A 26,114-nucleotide genomic window follows, 5' to 3' on the forward strand; every position below is an offset into this window, starting at 1 on the left:
TGTGGATTATTGTGGGCAACCCCAGATGGTCTGTCCTGAGCTTTTTCCTCCTGGTGAATGGAAGTCATACGCCCTGCTGGTGGCTTGAATCACCTCAATTTGCTGTGGCAGTCAGAGGCCGCTGCTTTATGCGACAGGCATGAGGCCCGCTGAACACCACACTTCGGACTGACCTCAAGCTGCACGTAAAAGGTTCAGTCCTTTTTGCCAGGCCAGCAGAGCGTGTGCAAACAGATTTGCTCAAGTGCAAAATGGTCCAGTGATTTAAAGCAAAGTTTGGTCTCTTTCCCCTCTCTATTTTATTTTTCTTCCTTTAAAAAATGAAACAGGAGAGTGGACAGGCTGGTATAATCTTTGCAACATCTGTTGCCTTTCACAAGGGTCTTAGCTGAGGACAATAAGTTTCAAAAGGGAACTGAGTTCCTGTTGACAGGGGTGAAACAAGAGCTCTCAACTGAAAGGAGTGCGGACATGTCTCCCCACACACAGTGAAGTCCTTTTGTGCCTTCTGTCAGAAGGGGTATGAAGAAAGTTTTTTTTCCTTCTTTTTTCCTGATGAAAAGGCCAGTAAAAAAAAAAACTTTCCCAATTAGTGCTTAATGGACTTAAAGAACTGTGGAAAAGTTACATTTCCCCCCTTCTTGCTTTTATTCTCCATACTTTAATCTTAAGCTCAGTTAATCAGAAGTGTGAAGGAATTTATGCTTTGCATCTTTCACATCTGTTACTTTGGAGCTTTCTTTTTAAGTTAACTGTTAATACTAAGTCTAGACAGTTTAGAGAGCAATCATTAGGTTCTTATTTGTTTTCCTTTTTTTTTTTTTGGCCAAAGTGAGTATTTTGCACTGATTATTTTTTCCCTTTAATTTTATCTGTTCATCTTACTCCAATTACCATATGTTGGACTGCAATAAGCACTGAGGTTAGATAATTTATATAGAAACAGTTACCTGCTTTTTTTTGACAAGATAATTTTCATGAGCAATTTTCCTCAATTCAACCATGATTTCCTTTAATATAAAGGATATATGAAGCAGATGATATGTGTATATCTCCTGCAGCCTTCTGAGTCTTAAAACTGACAAACAAAAATCAATTCCAATATCTATACTTTTCTTGACTTGATATATGTTCTTGGAATCTCTAATTTTGAAAAAAGAAACATGTATTTTTGTATTTAAAGACATAGATTTATGTCTATCAAGAGAATGACAGATTTGTATAGATTTTAATGATTACAACCCATGTTCTATTTAAAATGGTCATATAAATATTTCTGAAAATATCTGAATTTCTACATTTCTTTAAAATAGTAGAATGGGTCCTTTGTAGTCAGATTCTTATACTCACATAGTATTCATGCAGGATATATTTAAATGTTCAAAGTGCCCTTTGAACTCATTAGTTAAAATTCCACAATATATTTTATTCCAAAATTAAAATGTTAATGCCTCAAAATCTTTAAAAACATTTATTTAAGTTTAACTGCATTATTATACTTCCAATGTTATTTATATATGTGCAATTAAAAATATAAAAGTTCAATATTGTATCCATGCCTCCTATGACTCTCATTAGTGATCATCAAGTTTTCTTATTTTTAAGCCAAAAGTAAAATTAAGAAAACAAATTCAGTATAACAAGTAGGATTTAAATGTGTTATAAGTGTAGAGGACTATGCTGGGTGTAAATGAAATAGCTGTACTTTTCAAAAGAGAAAAATGCATCCAAACTGGATATTAACTAATATCTAGACTATCCTTTAGAGCATTAGGTCAGGGGAAGCTAAAATTACTAGAGAGTGTTTCATAACTAGTTTGTGTTAAGTGGATGATTCACATTTTGCTTTTCTTGCTTCTCGTAGATTTATCTAAGTGCTAAAATCACATTTAAAGCACTAGGATTGACCAGCTTGGCAAATCTGGATAACATTAAATAAAATTAGAAAAAAAAAAAATCAAAGGTCATTTGCAAACGCCCGTCTAGTAAGGTAGACGTGCAGTACTAAGATTTCCCAGGTAATGTGATAATGTAGATGGCGTAGTACTGAGTTCCTTTCCATACACAGTGAACTTCCATACTGAAGAATGATAAGATCCAACCCTGTCTAAAGACTGAATGAATGGTTGTGACTAAATACTTGTGTTCCCCCCAAAACTGATATGTTGAGGCCCTCATCTTCAGTGTGATGGTGTTTGATAGTGTTTGGAGGCAGGCTTTTGGGGGCATAATTGGATTCAGATGCGGTCATGAGGGTGGAGCCCTCGTGAAGGGATTGGTGCCCATAGAATACGACGAAGATAACAGATGACTTCCTCCGCCGGGTGAGGGCGCCACAGGGAGCGGCCCGTTACAAGCCAGTAAGAGGGCCCTCACCAGTCCCAGCCATGCCGACACCCTGCTTTCAGACTCTGGCACCCAGAACTGTGAGAAATAAGTGCTTGTTGCTAAAATCACTCCAACTATGGAATTTTCTTAAGGCAGATGGAGCCTTAGTATTCTATGACATTTTACCTTTGATATTAGGGGTTATACATTTACAATCTACAAAGGCCAGCAATGAAATTAAGGAATGGGATGACTGTGGTTGACTGGGGAGTGCAGGCCATCTCAAGGAAATAGAAAATCCTCAAGTTCAATCATATTTTAGGGTATGGAACTTGGTCCGAGTTTCAGTGTACAGGAGAGAAATCAGAAATAGAGGTTTCTATGTATAGTCTTCTAAAAAACAAATACTGGAAGTCATTTAATAAAAAAATAAAGTGAAACCAAAAACAAACAACAAAAAACTACAACATGGGCCAACCTTTGTAGGTCGGGTGTAATCAGAGGAACACTTGGTTGTTGTACCTCAGTCAAACTAAAGCACCTAAAACGTTGTCTGTTTGGCTTCTTTTCATATTTGCTCAAACATGAGACTCAAACTAGGCAAATCCGCAAGGTCAGTTAAGTGGTCTCCGAAATTTAGAAAGATTTATTCTGTCTTAATCTATAGAGGAGTATTTAAATGTTTAAAGCATACCTAATAATCATCTAACAAGTATTAGAGATATATTTATTCACAACTGATATTTTGTATGATAAAAGCTAAATTATCAATCAACATGGATTCTAACACACCAAATGATTTTCTTGCCATGAGCTATTCATTTGACTTTATAGTCCTCCAAAATATAGGCATTTTACCCTAAAACAAATGACCCTTTTGATACTTATTCCCCAAAGAATGGAAATTATTTATTTTCATCTCCCAAGAATTATTTACATTAGCATTTAAATACAATTTTAATTTATGGACAGCCACGTCTGGAGAATTATGTATGACTATACATTTACTTTCTAATTATAGTCACAAAAATCCAAGCTATAAAATATCAAACATGAGAAAGGCTGCAATCAAATTATTTTTCAATTGCTTAGAAAAGCTATGAAATTAAAACAAAAAAAAAATCTTTGTATTTGAAATGCAAAATACCAAATGTCTGAATTCTTGTTTTGGGTATTGCAGTGTGGACCAACCAGCATGCTTTCATGACTGGGTTCTGATTTTTATGTCCATACCTGACGTTTTTCATGAGCATATGGACCAATCCCTGTCTAAATTTAACTTCATCATTGATAAAATGAGGTCATATGCTTAAGTGTCTTCAAAGGTGTCTTAGGTAGGTCATTTCATGACTAAGATATGGAGCCTAATTACCCTCAGTGACTGGTGGTAATTCAGTGGCTTACTGAGGCTCATTAACCCTTTCAGATCATTATTTGTATCCAGAGATACATTTGTCAGGAAATCTTTAAATTATTTACTATAACATTTTTTCTGTCAGCATTAAATGTAAAAGACATAACTAATAAACATGGCATGAGCATTTATTTCCACTGCAGTTATTCTCAAGTTCACAAATGCATTAGGAAACAGTGTGCCCTATTTTGCGCATGAAGTCTCTTTTTGTCAGTCCTAATATCCTGTATCAGTCTGAATTGAATTAGTGTTCTTTTTAATCTTTTGTAGTGAGGAGCCTTCCCTTAATTCATTTCAGGGTTTAGAGTGACCCTTTTGCTAGATGAAGAAGGGAGGAAAGGAGAGATGCCAGTTATATCTCTTTTTACTCATTCAGGCCTAAAAGTGGAAAGTGGAATCACTTGAAGTTCACAAAGATAATGACTGCCTCAGATCTCACCTCTGTGCATGAACTAGTTCAAGTTCATAAAAAAGACTACTGCTCTTCTTAACTGTATCTTCTAGGGTGGTGGCTCTTCAATATTTTATTAAGCTTGCTTGCCTTCCAAAAAATTCCCCTTTGAAAAACTGGCTCATTTCATCTTATCTTCCTTCCAAAGTATATAGCTTCCTCTCCTATTTTCCCCTCCTGAATTTTCCTTCTGAACATGAGTTTAGCCTCAAAGTCACGTACTCGAGAGAGCTGTACTCTCGGCTCCATGCAGCTGCTGAAAGGAGGGTCATTCCTACATGCACATTTTATGTGTGTTAGGAGAGCACTAAATATAATTGAGTGGCACCAGCTGTAAAACCTACAGAACCAGCTCTCTGCCTCTATTTGGGAGCAGTCGGGTTAGTGCCGCTGCGAGGAGCATAGTGGGCACAGGCAGAGAGACAGTGTCCCAGATATAAGCGGAACAAGTGAATTCATGCTTAGGGAGCCCTCTTTCTTTCTAGGTGAGCAGAGCGTTATGTTTAAGAGTCTAATTTTATCTGAAAAACAATTCCCCTGGTGAATCCCTTTGCAACTTGGAGATTGTGTTAAGTTCTCTGGATATTCTCCTGATATTCTGCTGTCTATATACTATTCATGCCCAAGACCCAAGAGAAATGTCATATCAGTGTATGCTTTGAGGACTCTGCAGTAGAAAGTGTTATCTTCCTCCTTCAAATCCAGTACCTTACTGCTTGCTGTTCTCTTACTGAATTTAGCTCAATCTCTCCCTTTTTCATAGTTATATATGTGCCTGAATATTTCATGGAGACTTGACCTTACTTTCCTTTATAGTTCTTACAGGTGATGGCATTAAACCTAGTATGCAGCACACACTTGATAAATATTTTTGAAATGAGTTTGATGTGAAAATCTACTTTTTCCCAAAAGATTCTATAGCTTATCACAGAGTGATAATGCAATGTGTGGCAGAAATTTGCATTATTGCTCCTCTCTCTGAAAGTTTAGAAGGCCTTTATGGAATAACGATAATTCAAGAGACAGCACAGGCCTGGCTGTATTATTTCTGACAATTTTGATTTGTGCTGCACTTTTAGAAGTGATTCTTGTTCCAACTATTCCAAATTCAGAGATACAATTGCACATCAGTAGTATCACATGCTATTGAAATAAGTGTTCTCTTGCTTCAGTATTTAATACCAAACTCCTAAAATATGTTCATCTGTTAGAATTTGTTCTTCAGAAACAAACTGTTGAGAAATTTTGACAGGTAGCAGCAGAAAACCCTACTTGGACTTTGAAACGAAAACCAGTGAGCCCCAAAGTCTCAGATATCTTCAAGCCCCGAGAAGCAGCTCTGTGTATCTGGAGGGGATGAGAATGATAGTCTGGATGACTTCCTTTGCTCAGATCAGAGGAGAAATGGGCTCTTCACCTTTGCTTCCAGCAATGCATGTGTCATTCATTCCCATTCCTCTTCTGTGGGCGTTTGCTAAGCGGTTCAGGTCAGGATAAGCTACCAAAACCTAGGGGCTGAAGTGACATCTTTGGCAGCACAGACCGAAGGGCTCAGAGAAATCCCTGTGGATTTTCACTGCCGCTGGCCCAGACTATGTCCTCCTGAAAGGCCTGCTGCCCTGCTCTTCACCTGGAAGAAATTTCAAGGAGAGAATTCCTAGGACTCCCATAGACATCTTTGCAGGTTCTAAGCAATTCTGCGCTGTATCAGACTCACTTGCTCTGTGGATACCTTCAGAGCCCTTTAATTGAGTTGTCTACTCTCCGAGTAAGTATTCATTTGTGGACAGACTAACTTTTTGGGTAAAGGAAAAGGAACCCATGGGAAGACCATAAGCAGCAAAACCGTATTATCTCAGACTGAATTCTTCCAGTCTAGCATTTTGTGAGGGCCACAGTCACCAGTGAGATGAAGCTGGGGGGTGATTCACCATGGTGTTGATTGTATCTTCTTTTAGTGTTTGTTTATGCTCCCTTACTGATAATTGATGGCAAGGAAATGTTTAATTCTATTGATATTTCCTGATTACAGCCAAGATCTTTTCATACATTAATGCCACAGCTAATTCAATGCAGGCCAAGAGTTTTCTCACCTGGATTTCTGCAATAACATCCTAAAGATTTCCTCACCTCTAGTCCAAGGCTGACTTAAGCTGCCAGGGGGTTCCTTCTACTGCAATTGTGACCCTAGTTCTCCTCCATAAAACTCCATGGGATACAGCCCATTGTCCTCACAGTACATTCCAAACATTTTCTCTTTCCATTTCGGACTTTCATTCTGTGGCCCCTTTTACTCTCCCCACAATGGACATGTGTGTGCTTCATCACACTTCTAAGCATGGTGTGTGGATATGTATGTACCCCCTTATTGTCACAAAAGGTTGGAATGTTCCTGAAGATAGGAACTGCATCTTATTCATCTCTGGTTCCCTTCCCTAGTCTAGGGATCACACAGCAGGTGTGCAGTTACTATTTACCAAATTAGTGAATGATTATATTGAGAGGGCATCTCCTATACTGAGTTCTTGCTTTTCTAGAAGATGGAAGCATACTTAATTCAATAAAATAAACCAAAGAGCATAGACATTCTCAGGAAAATAACAAGTGTTCCCTAATGAGAAGACACATTTTTAGTATTATCCACAAGTTTATACTGGGAGAGACAGTGACAAGAAATTATAAATCATCCAATTTTATGAGACCTTTATTTTTCTGTGTTTCTTCTGTCCTGTCACATTGAATATTCCCTACCATGGTTCCCTTGAATTTCTAGAACTACTGAGCTCTCAATGATCAGCTCTCTTCTGCCCTTAGCTGCCAGATACCTGAGACTCATCTTCGGTTTCAGAGTAAGATCAGATGGAATGAATATGAATATAATTTAGTCAGCAACCTCATCAGGAACTTCTTACTTGCATCAAATCTGCTTTGAGATACAGAGCAAGTAGAGAAATACTTTCTACACCAACAGAAACTATGAGAGGGTTCTGCTTTTTCTGATTTCTCCTCTTGTGAAATACTGTTCTGGCATAGACAATTTTATTGCTTTAATCAATAATAATAATGAATTGAAAGGAGGATATTCTTTGAGGGAAGAAAAGAGGACATTTATCAAATTTGTGTACAACTTTATATGACACTGAAGAAATGAAGCCTTCAGCAGAGAGGATTCACAAAAGATCATTATATGTAAGAACAGAAATATTAAAACATAAATTTGAAAATTATATGGAAACACATGAAATTTCATAAGTAATCATATGCTGTATGACTTACATTTGTATTTCATGGAATCTTAAACATTTGGCAGCACCTTTGGATTTATCTAGGATAGTAAACTTTTATTTGTGTGTTTCTCAGAAAACTATGTTTTCTAATCAACGAAAAGTTGTAGGAAAAGGATAGGAGAGGAAAAAGACTCTAATAAAACCTGCCTTGCCTCTAGATGTGACCACAGCATAATCCTGGGGAGCACTTCTTTAATTTGTCCTTCCTAATTCTGGGCTTCCTCCTGAGAATGAGATACTAACCTCTGAGGAGCCTAGAAGGCCCAGCAAAATGTGTCCCTTGCTCACCATGATGGTCCCTTGCTCACAGTGATGTGTCCCTTGCCACCGTGATGTGTCCCTTGCCCACTGTGATGGTCCCTTGCTGTGATGGTCCCTTGCCCACCGTGATGGTCTCTTGCCCACTGTGATGTGTCCCTTGCCCACTGTGATGAGTCCCTTGCCTACCTTGATGGTCCCTTGCCCACCATGCCAACAGAGTCCATCTTGACTCTCCCCTTCCTACATACTCTACGTTTCTCAACTTTCTCCTTTCACCATCATTTGCCCTTGCTTATTCTGCCCAGGTCATTTCCCTTCAGATCTTTCCAAGTCAAACTCATTTTCATCGTCATATGTCAGTGTGAGTGCCATCTCCTCAGAGAGACTGTCCCTGATGTCCCCAGATAAAGGCTATCCCTCAGTTACTGTCTGAATTATGCCCTGTTCTTATGTTCTTATCCTTGCCCACTAGGTTGTATCCTCTAAGTAGAGAGCAACCTAGATCTTCCTTTAGGATCAACAGCATGTTACTGCCAGAACCAGAAACAGTAGTCTGGTTAACTGAAGTCATTACACCCCTTCTAGAATCTGTGTAAAGGTTATGGCTAAAGGAAATTTTTAAAAAGGCAGATATCACGGAAACATCTAGTTCAGGAGAGAAGCCCAAATTTGTGATCAATGTTTATGCAGAGGCACAGATAAAGAAAAACTCCAGGAAAAGTATAACTAAAATACTTTAAAAAATGGTCACCAAATTTCTTCCTTTCGCATGTGGTGTCCTTTGGTTAAAATAAGCTAACAAATAAATATGAAGCAGTACATGGTTCCTGATCACAACAGCATCTCTTACAGATGAAGGATCCAGGCAATTGACAAGCAGCTTACAAATAGCTTGTTGTGCTCAGAATTGCGGTGATTACTAGATGGGATACAAATATTTACTATAGGCCAAATAGAATGCTGTGTCTTAATCATACTGAATCAGTCTTGGGCCTCCTTAAGCTTTTAGTCCAGAACAATATAAAAATAGGACCCATCCCAGAAGCAGGTTATTTAGACAAAGCACAGAGCAAGACAAATGTGTATTACGGCCACTGGAAAAATGTAGAGTTCTAGATTGTTTGATATTAGCCAAAACAATAAAGGATTTTAACACAGAAAAACATGTTAAAGACCTCAAATGAAGCCAAGGCTTAATATCTGGGTACCAGGAGAATGATGGTGTGTCTGATAAAGTAGTGCATATTGGAAGGTTTGAGGTTCAAGAGATAAGGAGGTCTGTTGAAAACATCCTTTGGGCAATGACTGACAGCTGAGTGGAAATGAACTATGAAACAGCCATCCAAGCAGGCCTGGAGCTGGGGAGGTTTTGGGTTGGAGATTAAAGTGAAGCAATGTTAACAGCATAACATGGTATCTGGAAGTTATGCAGAGCTCAAAAAATATTTGCTAGAATTATTAGAATATAATTCAGTTTTAAATACTAACTAGGGGGCTCTTGTCCCCTCCTGGTGCGAGCCAGGAGCTCTGTCCTCTCCCTGGCTCTCCAAAAAAAAAAAGACTAACTAGATGAAAGTAAAAATGTGAGACATGGACAGGATGGAGTACATTGGGGGCAGGGAGAGTGTACCTGAATGAATGAGAAAGTAGGGATGCTGACATCAACAACCCTGTGCCCACATAGCCGGTACCCCAAGAGACCCTGCTGCGGATGGATAAAAGAAGCAGGGCAAGTCCTACTGACACGGTGAGAAATATAAAAACGAACGTAATTGGAAAGATCTATTCACCTTCCCAACCCCTAAGACAGAACACCAAAGGTTAAATCAAGCACAGAGGAAAACAACACGTGCTCAACTCTACTGGCTGCAGCGTGTTCTAAATAAAAGATCAGATCCCCTTCCCCATCTGGCGAGGGTCCTCCTCCCACACTGCGCGTAAATCACACGGCCCGGAAGTTTTGCATTAGAAAGCTCAGTAGGGGAAGAAATTTTCTGCAAGTAGAAAGTAGAACTAGGGCAGTCCGAGGAGATTGAAAGGACAAAACTATCACGCAGGAAAACTGTAAGTTCTGCATAGTTTTATGACTTTGACTCCGTACCTCAGGAGCTCAACTGATCACGGCATCCAGGACCGGTCGGGGTGGGAGCGGAGGGCGCTTGAAAAAATTCTCCGAACTCCTCCCGCTCGGCTCTTACGGATGCAAACACCTGGCGGCGAGACGGACGGGCTGCGGCCCCTCCCACCGTCCGCGCCCCCCCCGCCCCGCCGGTCTCCCCGCGCAGGACGCGGGCGGCGCGGAGGTGTCGGGAGGGCGGGGGCGCGGGGCGCGGGGGAGCGCGCGCGTGTGTGCGCGCGGGCGGCGGGCGGCAGCGGCTGCCTCTCCAGCCGCCCTCGCTGGGGCTCCGCGAGGTGCCCTAGGCGCGGGCCCCCGGCCGGGCTCGCACGCCGCGCCCGCAGCCCTCTGCTGCCCGCGCTCGCCCTCTCGCCCTCTCTCCGCACGCGCGCTCCCGCTCGCGCCGGTGCCGGCGTCCGAGCCGCCCGGGAGAGCCGGCGGGGCACCTCGGAGCGGGCGGGGGCGCCGGGCCCCGCGGAGGGGCCGCGGTCGGAGCAGGAGCCCGCGGCGGGTGCCGCCGGTCCGCCCCGCGCGCTGGGCTGTGCGCCCTGGGTCGCGGAGCGCCCGCTGGCGCCCGGCCGCTGAGCGCGCGCCCTCTCGGATGCGAACGCCCGGGAGGCGGGCGCGGAACGCCGCCGCGAGGGCAGCGAGGCCCAGGGTGAGTGCGCGCGCGGCCCGGGCAGTGGAGGGCCGGGGAGGGCACCGCCGGGCAGGAGTTCCCGGGGCGCCTGCAAGTTCCTGCGCCGCGGCCGCCAGGCGGGACACGCGCTCACCCCGCCGCGGGCGCTCGGCCCCGACAGCCGGGGCTGCCCGACGCCAGGGGCGACGCGAGCTGGTGAGTGCGGGATGCGGGCAGATCCGGCGGCTCCGCACTCTGGACCGCTGTCCTCAGGGGACCCCATGCAGGCCCCCTGGTGCCCCGCGATGGACGGGGCCAGATCGGCGCCGGCGGGGCTGCCGGGTTTTGCGGTCTGAGCCCACAAGGTGGGTGTGCCTGCGTGGGAAGAGGTCCTGTTAACCGTAGCGCTCGGGTCCTCCACCTTGCGTGAAGGTGGAACTCACAGAGGGGTGCTCTGCTGCTCCCTGTGTTAGGATTCTGCGGCTACGTGCCTCTGCGGGGCTTGCCTCTGCTCGGCGTCCTGCGTCCCTTCGATGGCTGTCCCTTAGGCGTGAGCTGGGAAAAGGGCGCCCTGCGTCTCGAATGCACGGGGGACTTCTCCGTGCGCGCACCTGGTACGCGGCTAGTTGCCCGGTAGTCAGCCCTCCAGCTTGGATTAATGAGAAAGGACCTATTGTTTGTCCTGGCTTCACGTTCTAGATCGTTCACCTTACGGATTTCTTAGATTCAGTTCAGGTAAGTAAAGATTGGCACTGAATTTACCCAGCAAAGGGCAAATGGGGACCTGTGAAGAAACCATCAAAGATTGGGTGTCTCAGGGCTTTGGAGATCTGCAAATTAGACCATGAATAGACTTTAAAGCGCCTTTTATTTTGCAAGAAATATTTTCTCTTCATTAGATCATTTATAAAGTAAGATATCTTTAAGTAGGACTCGCCTTTCCTAATTACTGTAAACCAGACAGGCGTTTAGATCATTTTTCGTACAGAAGTTGATAAACAGAACTTTATAGGGAAAGAAATAGAAACCTGAGTAAGTAACGTGTGAATATATGGCTCATGCTAAGTGACAAGTATGCATCTTAAAAACCAGGTTAACAGTGTAAAATTATACATTATAAAGAGTTTAGAGGGAGTAGCAGCCTTTTTATTTTAAAGGAACGGTTTGCACTGATACACTGCCAGCGACATCTGAGTAATTATAAGTGAGTCTGTAAAGACAAATTGGTAGGGGGAAAAACTAGACAAGGAAGAAAGTAATTACAGAGGAAGCTGTCAATAATTCACCAAAAATTACCTCTTTCCCAAAGAACGGGTTATGTTTACCCAAGTTCTTTTTTTGTTGTTGTTCTTACTCTGTGTAAAGGGGAAATGCATTAAGAATCCTTTTCTTCATTTTTAAGACTGTTTAGAGTAGTATGACATTATGATGCAAAAGAACTAAGGCAGGTAGTCAAACTGTCAACTTTGTGGAGTCATATGTTAGTGCTTGAAATGGAGTGGAGTGGCAGAAGCAATTAGGTAGCATCCAGTGTTAATGGTCGTATCTGGTAAAGCTAGCTGAAAGTGTGTCTGTGGAAAGAAAAATAAGGAAAACAGTAATCAGTAGTGCAGACCATCATCCTGCTATTCAGGTTTGCAGCTTTAATAAAAAGTGTTATATTGTGCACATATAACACTTGAGATATTATTGTAATTAAGGGCTGCAGTAGGTCATTAGAATTGTGCTATCAGCTGACACACTCAACTCTTAAGTCTACTTTTATTGATTTAATAGCACAGAGCTTTTCCCTTTTTTGTAAAAGGGAAATTGTGAAGCATCTATATTATTGCAGTTTACCCTTGAATTGACTCTAGTTTTTAGTGTCCAATGAAGAAGAGAGGGTGGAGAGTGTACCGAGTTGGCCACTGTTCAGCCTTCCTAGATCTAAAAATTAACCCACTGTGTCTCCTTGGGTATGATTTCTTTGCTGGTCTCCCTATCATTCAGCATTTTAGTTTTTTTTTTTTTATGGCAAAACTGATGCAAACTTCTGAGTGGTTACTGACATGAGCACGTGAATACATCTTTGTGTCAAGTTATTCTTTGTCAGATCTTTTAGAAATCTCTCATAAAGTACTGAACCCATACATTGTTCAGTGTCGTGAATAGTTATGCCTGAGAGATTCCAGCCTTTCTGGACTTAGTAAGGTTTTGCATTTGTTGCATTAGTAGTTTGTGTCGCATCACGGGGTTCTCACACACACACAAAATGTTTATCACTTGTTTGCAAGGCTTCAAAGCCTCAGCTTAAATTGGGAATTTCAGAAACTTCTAAAATAAGTAGCAGGCGTTGGCTGATTGCAAAGGGACTGTGATAGAAGCTTTTCTCCTTGGCATGAAAGGATAAGTTGCTTCTAAATGGGGTGGAAAAGGGGAGCTGAGGACAAGGGAAGAAGACATGTGATCAGAGTCCCGTGTGTGACCATCTCAGCCTCTGACAAGCAGATCACGCTGTAACCAGCGATACTCGAGTGCCTCCTCTGGGGATTTGCTGCTTCTGCAGAAAGATACCCGGGCAAACACCCCCTCTTGTCGTTCTGCAAGACTCCTCATTGACAAATTATCAGTGCAAATGAATATGCAGACATATGAATACTGACTGTGCAGTCCATATATTCATTTTCATTGGTAGAATTTCTTTTCAGCTGTTGTGCTGCATTTACTGAAACATGTCTTTTATTGAAGTTATGTAATCATAACCGGCTCAATGTAAATGCAAGGGTAAATTAAATACTAAAATTGATACAGCTGAGCTATGTTGTGAAAGTATAAAAGAAAAATCCCTTTAAGCATAATTTTACCATTTTCTTATGTACGTAAGTGCCTCAGAAGGACTGTGCTTTGTCACTTTTCCCTTTTAATTTACATAGGCTTCTTCTAGTTAATTATAAATTATTGTCCCTCTTTTTCATTCCTTTCACCCATGACAGAGGTTATTTGTGTTTAGTTGAAATTGCCTCTGTAATCCACTTACAGAAGTTTTTATTCCATGTATGATAACCAGATGCACACGACAGGCTATGTGATTCATTTCTAGGGCCCCTGCCTGAATATTTAGGCCAGTTAACGGTAGGAGATTGTGGTCTGTGGTTGTAATGTTATCTGGCCCAGGGAGCTAATGGGTTTGATCACAGTTTCTTTATGTGAGAAGTCACATATCACATAGTGTTTCCAGCCTCACTAATTAAAATGTAAAAAATTATACTTTTTAAGTACAAAAGGAGAGGGCTTTTGCATCAATATTAAAATGACTGAACTTCATGTTAAACTTTAAATGGTTTACAGTTGAAACAAGTGATAGTATAGTTCTACAATGGAAGCTAAAGATGGCAATATTAAATCTAGAGTGATTGTAATGCATGTTAGGAGCAGTCATTTCAAAACACAGGATTTGTAGTAACAACCAAATAATCAGACATTTGTAGTCTTACTTCCTGAGATATTTTCCTGAGTTGGTACCCTACTTCTGAAACACTCAGTGAACTGTTCACATTCCAGTGGAAATAGTTAATTCCTGTACAGTCACAGAGCAATAGAAGTTATATTTTGATCACCAGGGTTGTTTTGATCACCGGGAAGAAGGCAATTTTAAAGGTGGATACTCCTCACCATTTTCTTGGTAATGTGTAAACATACAGTCCTAAACAACAGATTGTTCTTCACCCTCTTACTCTTAGTCTGCACTCCTGACCCTTCTGGATGGAAATCCTGATGATCCTCTACTTTGAAAATTCAAACTCATGGTCATATAAAAATTTGAGTAAGATCAAATGTACTTTTCTTGGCTTTTGGAGAAGATGATACATTCCAAGGATAACACATGAAAAAGATCTTCATTCAGAATGAGAAATATTTATCAAACACTTAAAATTATCCATTGCATTCAATCATTCCTAGTCCCATTAGTAACTAGGTGTGTGACCGTGGGCATTTCACTGGGGTTCTATAGATTTCACTTTTGCTCTTAGGAAAGAAAAGACAGTCTTAGTTTTCTCTAATGTCTGTGCCAGTTCTGTGGTTCTTTGACTCTTCAAACATCGGGAACAGTGGGTTTGGGGACTTCTTTATGTTTTTATTTATTTCAACATGAACCTTTTAGGAGAACCACACAATTGCCTTCTTCAGCACAGAAGTAACATCCTATCTAGCCCCCAGACACTGTCCTTGAGAGCTCTGTTTGTATGTAGTGGTTGGAGATGAAGTGTGGCCACAGCTCTTGAAATGCTCCTTGTCCTGGATTACTTTCTCTCTGTCGTGGTCTTATAACACCTGTTTTTTCATGAATGGGAGATTAGAACATATCTTTTCCCCCTTTTGCATTTCTCCAATTGTATCAAGTGGATTTATTTAAAAATAAATAAAAGTAGTAATGAACAAGTATTATCATTTGTATGAGGCAGAATAGTATGTGTAGAGAAATAAGTCACAGTGAGGACCTCCGCAGTGACAGGCAGCTCCTGTCATGAGAAAACAAGGGTAAATGAAGGTCTTTGAAGAAGACATGGGTGAATCGGGGCAAGATCTTCCTTGACTTTAATGAATGCCATTAAATGGCCAAGGAATATCCAAGGAAGGAACAAACTGCTTTTGCCAGACTAGACAAAAGAAGTAGTAACTGGAAGGTTGTTCTTAAACTATTAGCAGTTATTTCCCTAGTGCTCTGGAAGCACTGCTGTGAAGTGACATTATTTCCACTTTTAAGCATGTATATTGTTCATCCTTCATGAGGATCCATTAAAAACATGTTACTTGTCTAAATGTAGTTCAACTTTAAAGCCGTCTTGGAAATGAGTTTTCTCCTGGTAGGCCGACAGCAGGATTTTTGTTTCCATTTTTGTTATTGTTACAACTGTGATTTCTTGTACCTATGTTTAACAGATTGGCCAGCAAAACATCTCGGGGACCATCAGGTAGATTCTGGAGACACTTGGCCTTCATCCATTATGGGCTTTTTTGGATTCTCATGGATTATTTTCTATCAAGTACAGTAACAGTGCACAAATGTCATTCTTACCATTGTTTTTCTAGGAGATGCAAATTACGGAATTTATTTAGGGACTATCATATTCCACATAATTGTGAATGGTACCCATTTTTAAAAGAGAGGCATGACTGCTTCAAGTCTTTTAAATTACCAGTGAATAATAACCTGCAAGTTAGTGTGGTTACAGTAAGTATATTTCAAAACAGTTTCAGAAGACCTGTTTGTCTGATGCAACTCCAGACACAGAGAACATGAGCATCTGTTCCTTGCCTGTAATTTAGAGAAACTGTGATGGTATAAAGCCTATAACTGAGATAAGCCATTGGTTATTTATACTGGATTGCAAAGAACGCTTTCCAGTTTAAGTGCCACAAAACCTAAAATCATAATATATTTCATTTTAAAATAATTAGGAGTCCTATGTTATAGCTCAAGTTACTTGTAGAAGGCATATAGTACTGTGTACCTTTTAAAACAGTTTAGCATATATAAATTGGGAATTAGGCATATATTTAAAACTGTTCTTGTGGTCATGTATTAATGTGAATGTCTGGATATGGTACATTTTATGCTCCCCATCATGTTTTTAGCATTTTGTCTTTAATTTCGATGGAACAGGCTCTGGAAGATTTATGGTTCTGCTGATGAAAAATTGGTATGCCGATGCATAGAAAACATTTTTTGTTATTAAGGGATTGTTAGTGTTTTTTGGTATGAACAAAACATTTGATTAAGAGCGTACTAGTCACTTTATTTGATTTTTAAAAGTGGTTTCAGATGTTAAGTGGAGCAGAAAATCCAAGAAAATTTTATAATAATGAATTCGTTTGGGTAAAATAATATTGGCTATTAAGGTTAAATGAATAATAAACTATCTACTTGGAAATAATTCTTTGCCACTTAGTTGAACAAAAATAATTGGAACAAAAAAGGGAGCATGATAAAGTGATTTCAGTTCACTTTAATAAATGATGTTGATTCAGTAATACCGCTTGACTGATTCCACCCCCTTTTTTCCCCATTTTAATTTAATCCACTTAAAATTTCCTTTGAGAGGTTTCATTTTATATTCTTTTGATTAAGATGTGTTGTGTTGTTCACAGTATTATATGTGGTGATTTCTATGTATATATAGTTTGGCAAAATTAAAAAAATATGTATTATAAATTTGAAAAGTTTTAGCTTTAAAATATCAGAACAGAAAACTAAATAAATCTTCCTCAGGTAATCTTTAAATTTTAGATGATTAGTCCGGTAGCCATCACCCCTCCTCTTTTCAAACACCTGTGGCTGGCCCCTATTTAGTTCTCAGATATAACCTATTCCTATTGTTTTTTTCCTCAGTTACAATACTACACACCTGTCACTGTCCAGGAGTGGACACGTATCTGTAGAACTTACCTAACCATGTAGCAATACATCATGTTTTTCCTGTACCGTCTTTCCTGTGCTATACAGCTAGTAACAGTGAACAGGTGAGCTCTCCAGACCTCCAGAAGGTCACTCTCCTAAGCTTTCCCACAGAAGACACGATGGCCCAGCTTGGGTACAGAAGTCTCTGCTTGTTTCTGATGTGACTTTCCCCTTGTTCACATGTCCACAGGAAACTCGGATAGGAGAGGAGGTAGAAGAAAGGGAGAAGATAATATGGATCTAAGGAGAAAGGGTGCAGTTTTTTTGTTTTTTTTTGCATTGGGGTACAGATTTGGGAGGCAATATTTAATCCATGGTGAAAAAAGTCAGCAATGTGACTGGTTGTATGCTCAAGTTCATTTTTACGTAAAAGATGTTATTGTGGCCCCTTGCTACATGTTGATGTGTGTGTGAAAACAGGAAGGCTGATTGGAAAGGTTATGCAGGAGAGAATCTCAAGTTCAAGTTCATAATGCTTCAAGGCCCTTCGTTTCTTTCCTGATATTCCAACTCAAGACAGTGAATTAGTTTGTACAGCTATACTGGTTGTCACCTTGAAGACCATATCTGGTTGAAAGGAAGGATTGGGGGGAAGTCTGGTAAAGGGGCCACCTGGCTGTGAGCAGACCCTCCCCTTGCTGTGTTGGACATGTACTCTGGGCAGAGTTAGGGACTACCAAAAATATTGATGAACTCGTTACAAACTCCTACTCAGATCACAATCATTCCCACGTGATTTTCTGATTTCACAAGTGCACCCACAAAGGGTATTGCAAAGGCATCTGTGTGCCTCATAAAAGAGAACTTTATCATCCAATAATGAACACAAAGCCAGTGAAAGTCTACTTGTGTACTCTTTGTAGACCTTCAAGAAAGGTAAAGAAACTTTGGCCAAAGAGCCCAGCAAATACCACAGATACTTTGAAGAGCTAGTTGGATTGTTTTCAAAGTGATTGTGACTCCTAAACATGTAGAGTTACCAAGGAGTTTATATATCGACTTATATGGTTAATTTTCCATATTAAAAAATGAGGTTGGTCATAATGAAAAAAAATACAGTGAATATTTGCTGAATGTCAATTAAGTGCCTACTTCTGTTCAGACATAATGATACAAAGACAAGGTAGACATCTCTCTTCATAAAGGTTTCTAATATTAGCTGATTTTAAGCCCTTGATTTAAGTTGGAAAGTACAGAAGTCTCCATTAGCTTTCCTTCACAAATGTTTTCTTAATGACTGTAATCCATAGCATGTTCTGTAACTCACTTCTTTTTTATATTCTAGCTAGTTTAATAACTCCAGCACCTTGTATGGAGGAGAAACAGTCTTTGAGAGGCAAGAACAGTGATTTACCCTTCTTCTGTTAAAATGCATGCTAAATTTCATAAACATGCCAAATGCTCCTTTTACATTCCTATGACTTAAATCTTTCTACCCTTTAATTATTAACAATGTGCACTTTTTCACAGCTAAGAAAAAAAGCCAACAAAATCAATCCTATATAATTGTCAAAAGCAGAAAAGTTAAGACCTGTAAAAAAAAAAACAGACTTTACCAGATAATTTAGTTTAGCTCCATCGTTTTGCAAATGTGGAAAATGAAATCCCAGAGGGATCCAAGGTCACACAGCAAATAGGGGAGGTTCTAGAACAAATACCCTAGAGATCCTGTTCCTCGTCCAGATTATGTTTCTTTTCTTCCTTACAAGAGAACGTCCTGAGTGAACTCAGTTTTCTCCAATTCTGATACCAGTCTTTGACTTACAGATATTACAGAAGACATCTCTTTAGGAAAGAAAATACTATATTCATTTTTAAAGAAGGCACTTTGGTGCCTTTGTATCCATCCAGAATTTTTGGTTTATGATCCATATAGTTCTCTGGCACTGACTGAACTATCAAGAATGTTTTCATTCAGTGTAACAGTTGTCTAAAACAGTTTCCCACAGATAACATTAAAATGAAAACTAAAATCACAAAGTAACATTAATTTTAACATTAGTACTGAACTGAAAAATATCATCATGATAATAATCCAACAGTTATATTTTTAATGCTTTTAGCTGTATCAGGTGCCATCCTTAGCTTTTCATTATTGGCTTATTTAATCCTATGAAGTAGATGCAATTATTATCATTTTCGTTTTGTAAGTGAGAGGCTTCATCTTTGGGACTTCTTAGAATTTAACTTGTCCAAAATTGCCTGGCTAAGACATGACAGACTCAAAGTTTGAATCTTTACATAATGCAAATGCCCACAGTCTTTACCACTATATCGTTTTTAATAACTCCCCAAATTTTAAATTCCAGAAGTTTATTTCCTCCTGAGTTTTCTAGAAATTGGATCTAACTTCACACTGGGAGCAATATTACCAGATTCACTTAATCCATAAAGTAGCCTAAATAAAGTAATTTAACTATGTCCACTTAAAAAAAATAGTCCTGCTGACCAAAATATTGATGTCATCGTTTTTAGGAGGAAATTCGGTTTGTCTTGGGAAAGGAGAGTGGCCACCCTGGAAATGTTCTCTGGCCACCATTCCACATGCCAGTCCCAGGCATGTCCCCACAACTTTCCACCCTCCTGTGCCCAGCAACCTGGTTTGCCGCTAGCATGAAGGAGCTGCAGGACACGCCCCGGCCATGTTGACGGCTGGCTTACTAAAGACTACTCACTCCCAGTGCCTGGGCAGGATTCCTGGCTTGTGCTACTCCAGGCTACTCCCCTCATGCACCAGTTCTACACATCTACTTGTCTTCTTTAAGTACAGAGAGACTGTCTTAGATGGGTTATCCCAAACCTCACTCCAATGAGCTTTCAGTGTAATTCAGGGACCTACAGTGGAATATCAATCCATGACCCCAAGTGCCTTGGTGTTTATAATTCTATGTGTAGCCCTACTAGCATGATTTCTAAATGGACCAACTTCATCTTTGATCCTTAGAAGAGAGATCTGGATTCGGGGAAAATGTGATTGATGTAAGACTGCCATTAATATGCTCCAATAATAGTTTACCGTCTTCTGGTGATTGTCAGCGTACATCCATTAGCTGTACATTGATGTATATACATCAGCTTGATGTGATGTGTCACCCTGGAATGCCCTTTGGGGATTCCAAACTTTGTATTTCAAAACTTTATAGATGTTAACACGAATATGTTCATGTCGGTAGAGCTTAAAGCTGATGCAAACTGTGTCTTGCAGTTGTGTGGACTATTTTAACATTTCAGTAAATTTCACCTTCTATATAAAGGCATTTTCCCTAGCAGTTTGGCTGTCAGAAATCATCTAATGAGTAACAGACACTCCTATTACATAAGAGACAGGTAGAGAGCTGGAAAAGCTTGTTAAGATGGCGTATTTCGCCTTTGGGGAGCTATCTTTTGGTTTCGTGTTTCTGTAATTGTATTTTCACTTCTGCCTTAAAAAAAAAATAAGCAAGTGTGAATCCTTTGCCTTAATTTTCCTATTGTTAATTTATTGATAGGTAGTCAAATTCATAATTTGATTTAAGTGAGCATTTCATCATAAATTCTCATTCCTCTGTGCTTTGGGGTGTGTTTGGATATTTGTTTATACCTGATAGTATATCTCTTTCATAATCAGGATCCTGTATCCAAAATAAGTAGACATTAGAATAAGTTTTTTTTCCGTGCTTCTAGGAAAGTAGGTCCTGGGCACATGCTGACGATGAATGGGGCTCATAAGTACAGTTGAGTTTTCTCTCCTCTATGGATGATCAATATGGTTTAATCCCATAACTATTTAGGGGACAAAGGCCCTACTGTGCGCAAGCTGTGCTTCAAGATGTTCGGTAAATATCTGTGGCATAGCATATAACTGCAGTGCAATAGAATAACCTACCACACAGCATATGTGACAGTAAGTTTGAAGAGTGGAAACTGGAAACTACTGAGCTTTTCAGCTGATCACAATCAAATGAGAACACATCAAAACAGCTGGTGTTCTGTGACTCAGAATCAATCAACCGGTTTTGATTCACCTCATACTTATTTATTCCTCTTTAGTTTCACAGACGAGATTTAAACCAGCATATGTCCTTCCCATTTGGTTAAATCCCTGCTTGGAGCTGTTTTGCTTTCATATTCTAATGCCAATGAATGACTGTGACATAAACGAAAAAAAATAATGAAGGCTGGCATTAAAATGATTTTTTAACTGATGTTGGTCCATTTGTGTTAAACCATATACCCCAGTAGAATGTCCTAGAAGGAACACGAATTTTTAAGGTTGTTTTATGAAATAAGGGTGATTCAGCATCTGCAGTATTTATGTCATTTATAAGTATGTATGGCAACACCTATGATAAATTTCTAAGTTTGTGATTAATATTTTAATGATTACACAAATAGTGCTGTCTTGGGAAAACCACTATTCTAGTAAATGTTGATTAAAAGTTATGGTGTGTTTTGGTGTCTGACCCTAGCTCTTCTCTTTGTTCTGATAGGTCCCTTTTCCACCATTCTTTGGGGAAGGTTATTCAGCAGTGCTGACCGCTTCCAGTCGAACACTCTACACATTATTGTCTCTGGACTCACAGCTGACACCCTGCTGGAGGCAAGAGCTACTGAGCCGACTGGAACTGTGCCTTTTCTCTTGTCAAGGTTTTTTTCTTACACAGGAAAAAGAAAGAAAAAAAAAAGATGAAGTTGGGCAAAGTGGAGTTCTGCCATTTCCTGCAGCTGATAGCTCTTTTCCTGTGTTTTTCTGGGATGAGTCAAGCAGAACTCTCAAGATCCAGATCAAAGCCCTACTTCCAATCAGGGAGGTCCCGGACCAAGCGCAGCTGGGTGTGGAATCAGTTCTTTGTGCTGGAGGAGTACATGGGTTCAGACCCTCTCTATGTAGGAAAGGTAGGGCTTTTGGCCTTTTGAAGTTGATGAATGATTATCATGAATGTCTGTGATTGGATGGAGAATTGCTGTGTTTGCTTCAGGGATGGAAAACACAGTTAACTCCCTGAAATGGTTTATGAAGGTTTTGGCGTTTAGCCACTCTGAAATTGCAGTCCAGGTATTATCCATACTGTGAGACTGTAACTCGGGGAGTGATGCTTTATTCTTGGAAATAGATGAGTCTGCAGATCCTGGCTTACTGTGGTTGTGGCCACACTAGTTAAAGTGTTATTTCCAAAATTACAACAGGGATATTCATTAATAAGTGAGGAGTAGTGGGTGCTTCTAGCCAGTTGACTTTTTTCAGCTTCTCTTTGGGGGTACTGTGTAATTGATGCCTGTACTCACTCTGTGCTTACATATCTCTTTCCAATACTTGTAGTTTAAAAAGTACCAAGTGAAATTACTGAGCCTGTTGTCTCTGAATTAGGAGCAATTCAAACCCACTCTTCTCCATGGCAGTCTTGTTTGTTGGATCATTTTTTAAAATTTGCTTTTTAAGTTTTCCTTGTGGTTCAAAGTGAATGTGAGCCAAGTCAGATGTGACATTAGCGTGTGCCATTTGCGGTCCATTTGTTTGGTGGCCAAGTGGTAGCCAAACTGAGGCTTTTTTCACAACTTTTGTCTGAATATTTGGGTAGAGGATTTCCATTCGAGCACCTTCTGACCTGCAGGGCACTTCAGGGGAGCGTGGCCTTACCCCTACTATCCTCATATCATGTTCCCAGTCTCTGGGCTACTGCAGGCTTGGTTATTTCCATAGTTATACACATTTCCTGAATTTCTCTTGTTGGTGTTTAGTGCTGGGGATAGTTTTCTAAGCAGTGGGCACTGGCAAGAAATCTATACATCTGCATTTCTACCCTTCCCTTGGTCAGTTTTATGCATCAGTTTATGAGAAAAGGAAGGCAGTTTTATGAGAAAAAGAAGGACAGCAAACTGATGAATTTATGGGTGAATTTTCAGCTCTGAGTGACTGAGGAAGAATATTTGCTGTTTACTCCATGGGTTTTGCTTCTTTTGAACACACATTGGTTAACAGTGAACAGTCTATTTTGGTTGATGGGTATCTACATAAGTCAAGGTCGTCTTTATTATATTTATTATTACTTTCCTTTAATGCTAGTATTTTAAAAATACTGACTGATACTGTATTGCACACAGAGACACCTGAATAAATTAAAGGTTCAGAGGAAAGTGGATTGGGATTTTTTTTTAGCCCAGTCACAGTGTTTTTCTTCTCTAAGAAAGGATATGTGAGTATACAAGTGTTTGTGTGCATATATATTTTATTTAGAGCCATGCCATGTTTATCAATAGCACCACCATATAGTACGTTTAGTACATTTACTAAATCTCACAATCTTGTTTTCTTGTAAAGAAAGTAAGCAATAACCATTATGCACTGTTATTGACTAAGAGTCTTGCTTTTAATTTCATTCATTTTTAGTGAACATTTAACAGTTCAGTCAAACTTTTTCAGTAGATGGGTCTATAATATTCAACTCCTAAGGAATAAGTAGTTATTAGGTGAAATCACATTGTGTGAATGTAAAATTTTCCTAAGGCAGCTAAAATATTCCCATTAATTTGGTTTTAAATCAGTTGCCTGGGTGAGGTTGACATTTTGAAATAAACATAATTTAAAATTTTAAGACACACTTATTTTAAATTATAACCTTCACATAATCACTCAGAATGCTTGTATGGAAATAATCCCTGTAAGTCAATTTAAAATTATGAAAATGCATGTCTCTAGGTTATTTAAATTCCAAATGCACATGAAGCTACTGGGCGATGCTGTTATTATTTTTCTTAGAGAAATTTTGTGGCTCCTTGATTAGGTAACAAGAAATATTCCGTGCTTCCCTTTAAGTTAATCAGATACAATCACTTATGTGACAGGAAACGAGTTTGTGTTTAGCTCTTGCATGCCGTGTATTGGCAGTTCAGGATTGCTGTTCATGGTAAAAGGTTCAGGATGGAAATACATGTATTTAAAACAACCCCAAACCTCTTGATTGGCTAAAAGACAGAAAAAGGGCAGTAAAATAATTTGAGGTGGAGAGAGAATTTAAAGACAAAAGAGATAAATGAAAAGCAGCAGGGAGCCATCTATATTTGCTTAAGAAAAAGTAGCAGAGAATTGGTGGACTTTAGATTATGTATATGAAAAGATGAAACGATTCTTTTTAAGTTGGTGGTCTGAAGAAGCAGACTTGTAAGAATAACTTGTGACCTCAGTACACTTTTGATCACTTCATTATATAGAATATATATATATATATTTTTTTTAGTTGAGATAATGGCCATGAGCAGAAGTTTTTACAGAACAGAACAAAAAATTATCGATGAAGATGTGGAAGAATGGACAGGCAGAAAATCATGAGAAGAAGGAACCTAATCATTATTTTTCACAGACACATATTTGACCTGTACTGATTAGATGACCACATTCTTGATCTTCCTCACAAAATCTAGCTATTTTGGTAATTTGGAAAATACAAATGCTCATCTTGATAAAATTAATAGCTTAATTTGATCACATGATGGATAAGTACAGTATATATCAAATTGAGTTTTATTGCTGAATCTTCCTATGCCTACTATGTGATAGACTTTGGTTAAGTTGCCTAATATTACTAAAGTTTAGCTTCCTTATCTCTAAAATGGGAGTAATATAAAATGAGAGTGATGATATCTACAATTCAATTCTCTTACTGAGAATAAATGAGATAAAAGTATTTGCAACACATGAAGTTCATATAAGCATTATATTCAACTACTTTGCTGCATATTAATTATACATGAAGTGAGTTATGGATAATCTATTGTGTTTTATGGTTAATGCTATATTTGAGATCCTTCAGATGAAAGTAGGCATTATTTTATGTACTAAGCAGTATTTAAACTTATTGCAATTAGTTAGAGGAATGGTTTGTGATGGATATGCTTAGAAATACAGCTTATTTTTTATATATGTGTATGATTAGACTGGAAGAAATACGGTTAGTAGGTAGATGATTCTGTCTTTAAACACAGAGATTACAAATGTCAGAGAAATCATGTCTATAATATTTTTTAGACCTTTGAATTTGGAGACCTTATTATTAATGGCTGGTGGCCAACAAGATCAGTTACATGTACAGTAAATAAAATTTGGGCATTAAGACATTGTGAATAATAAGGTCACAGGCTGGCCTGTGTAATTCACTGGGTTTGTTTAACATGGTAATTCAAGGTCAAAGTAGAACAGTCTACCTCAGGGGCCAGGAGTGATTCTAGAGCCCTCCCAAGAGACCTGCAAGAGCACAGACTTATAGGCTGTGTTAGAATCTAACCTTTATCATTCACATTCCATGATATTCTCGTGATGGGAGCTGATAAACTGCTGAATCTAAATATATATATTTAAGGAAGTTCTTTTTTTGTTGAGGTGTAATTGACATATAGCATTCTCTTAGTTTCAGGTGTACAACTTAATGATTTGCTGTTTGTATGTATTGTACAATGAGCACCATGATAGGTAGTTAACATCTGTCACCACACATAACATTTTTTCTTGTGATGGGAACTTCTAAGATGTCTCTTGGCAACTTTCAAATGGGCAAAACAGTATTATTAGCTGTAGCTGCCATGCTGCATGGAGTTCCGTTTTAAAGAATAACAGTGTGCCTTTCCCTAAGAGTATTACTTAATTATCACTGTGCCTGCTTTCTTGTCCATTTACAGGGAGAATGAAATGCAGAATCCTTTCTTTCCCCCTGTGACTTTCTATCACCCTGAACTGGCCATTTGAAACACACAGGAAGTAGTGGTTTCCAGTCGCTTCAAGGCACACACAGCACTTGGCTAGTCGTCTAGTCCTTTCCTCACCTTGGCAGTTCTCACTTAACGTCCCCTAACCATGTGACAAAAAAATTCGTCTACAAAACCAGCCAGCCTGTGTCCCAGGTATTAAGTGTCTTTTATCTCTCCTCCCGTAATGGGCTGCCAGCCGGTTGCTGCGCTCCAGGCCATTACTTTCACTGAATCATGTGCTTCACACTCTTCCACAGTCTGCTTCTCTAGCTCTTAACATCATTCTTGCCTTTTCTGCTACTCCCCTTTCTTTCCTACTCATTCAGGGAGAATTTATACCTCTTGGCCAAGTTGAAATAAAATACGTAGAAATGCAGTGTGGGGATTCGCTCTGCTTTAAATTTCAGCTTGCTAGACAGTGTTGGTGAGCATTTTCGATGCATTTACTTTTACCTTAGCAGCATCTCTCACCAAGAGAGTC

At 39.6% G+C, this 26,114-nt stretch overlaps 1 protein-coding gene across 2 annotated transcripts in view; it reads left to right on the plus strand.

Moving 5' to 3' along the window:
- Positions 1 to 10,125: 10,125 nt before the first annotated feature.
- Positions 10,126 to 26,114, plus strand: part of CDH7 (cadherin 7) — a 124,882-nt gene continuing 108,893 nt past the window's right edge. For both annotated transcript variants that reach the window (XM_036876771.2, XM_036876768.2), the window contains exons 1-2: positions 10,126 to 10,515; positions 21,385 to 21,790. In XM_036876771.2, the coding sequence (XP_036732666.2) occupies positions 21,581 to 21,790 (210 nt within the window). In that variant the 5' untranslated portion in view covers positions 10,126 to 10,515; positions 21,385 to 21,580. The remainder of the gene's footprint in view (positions 10,516 to 21,384; positions 21,791 to 26,114) is intronic.

Source organism: Manis pentadactyla, chromosome 6, assembly GCF_030020395.1.
Source record: "Manis pentadactyla isolate mManPen7 chromosome 6, mManPen7.hap1, whole genome shotgun sequence".
NCBI classification, from domain to species: Eukaryota; Metazoa; Chordata; class Mammalia; order Pholidota; family Manidae; genus Manis; species Manis pentadactyla.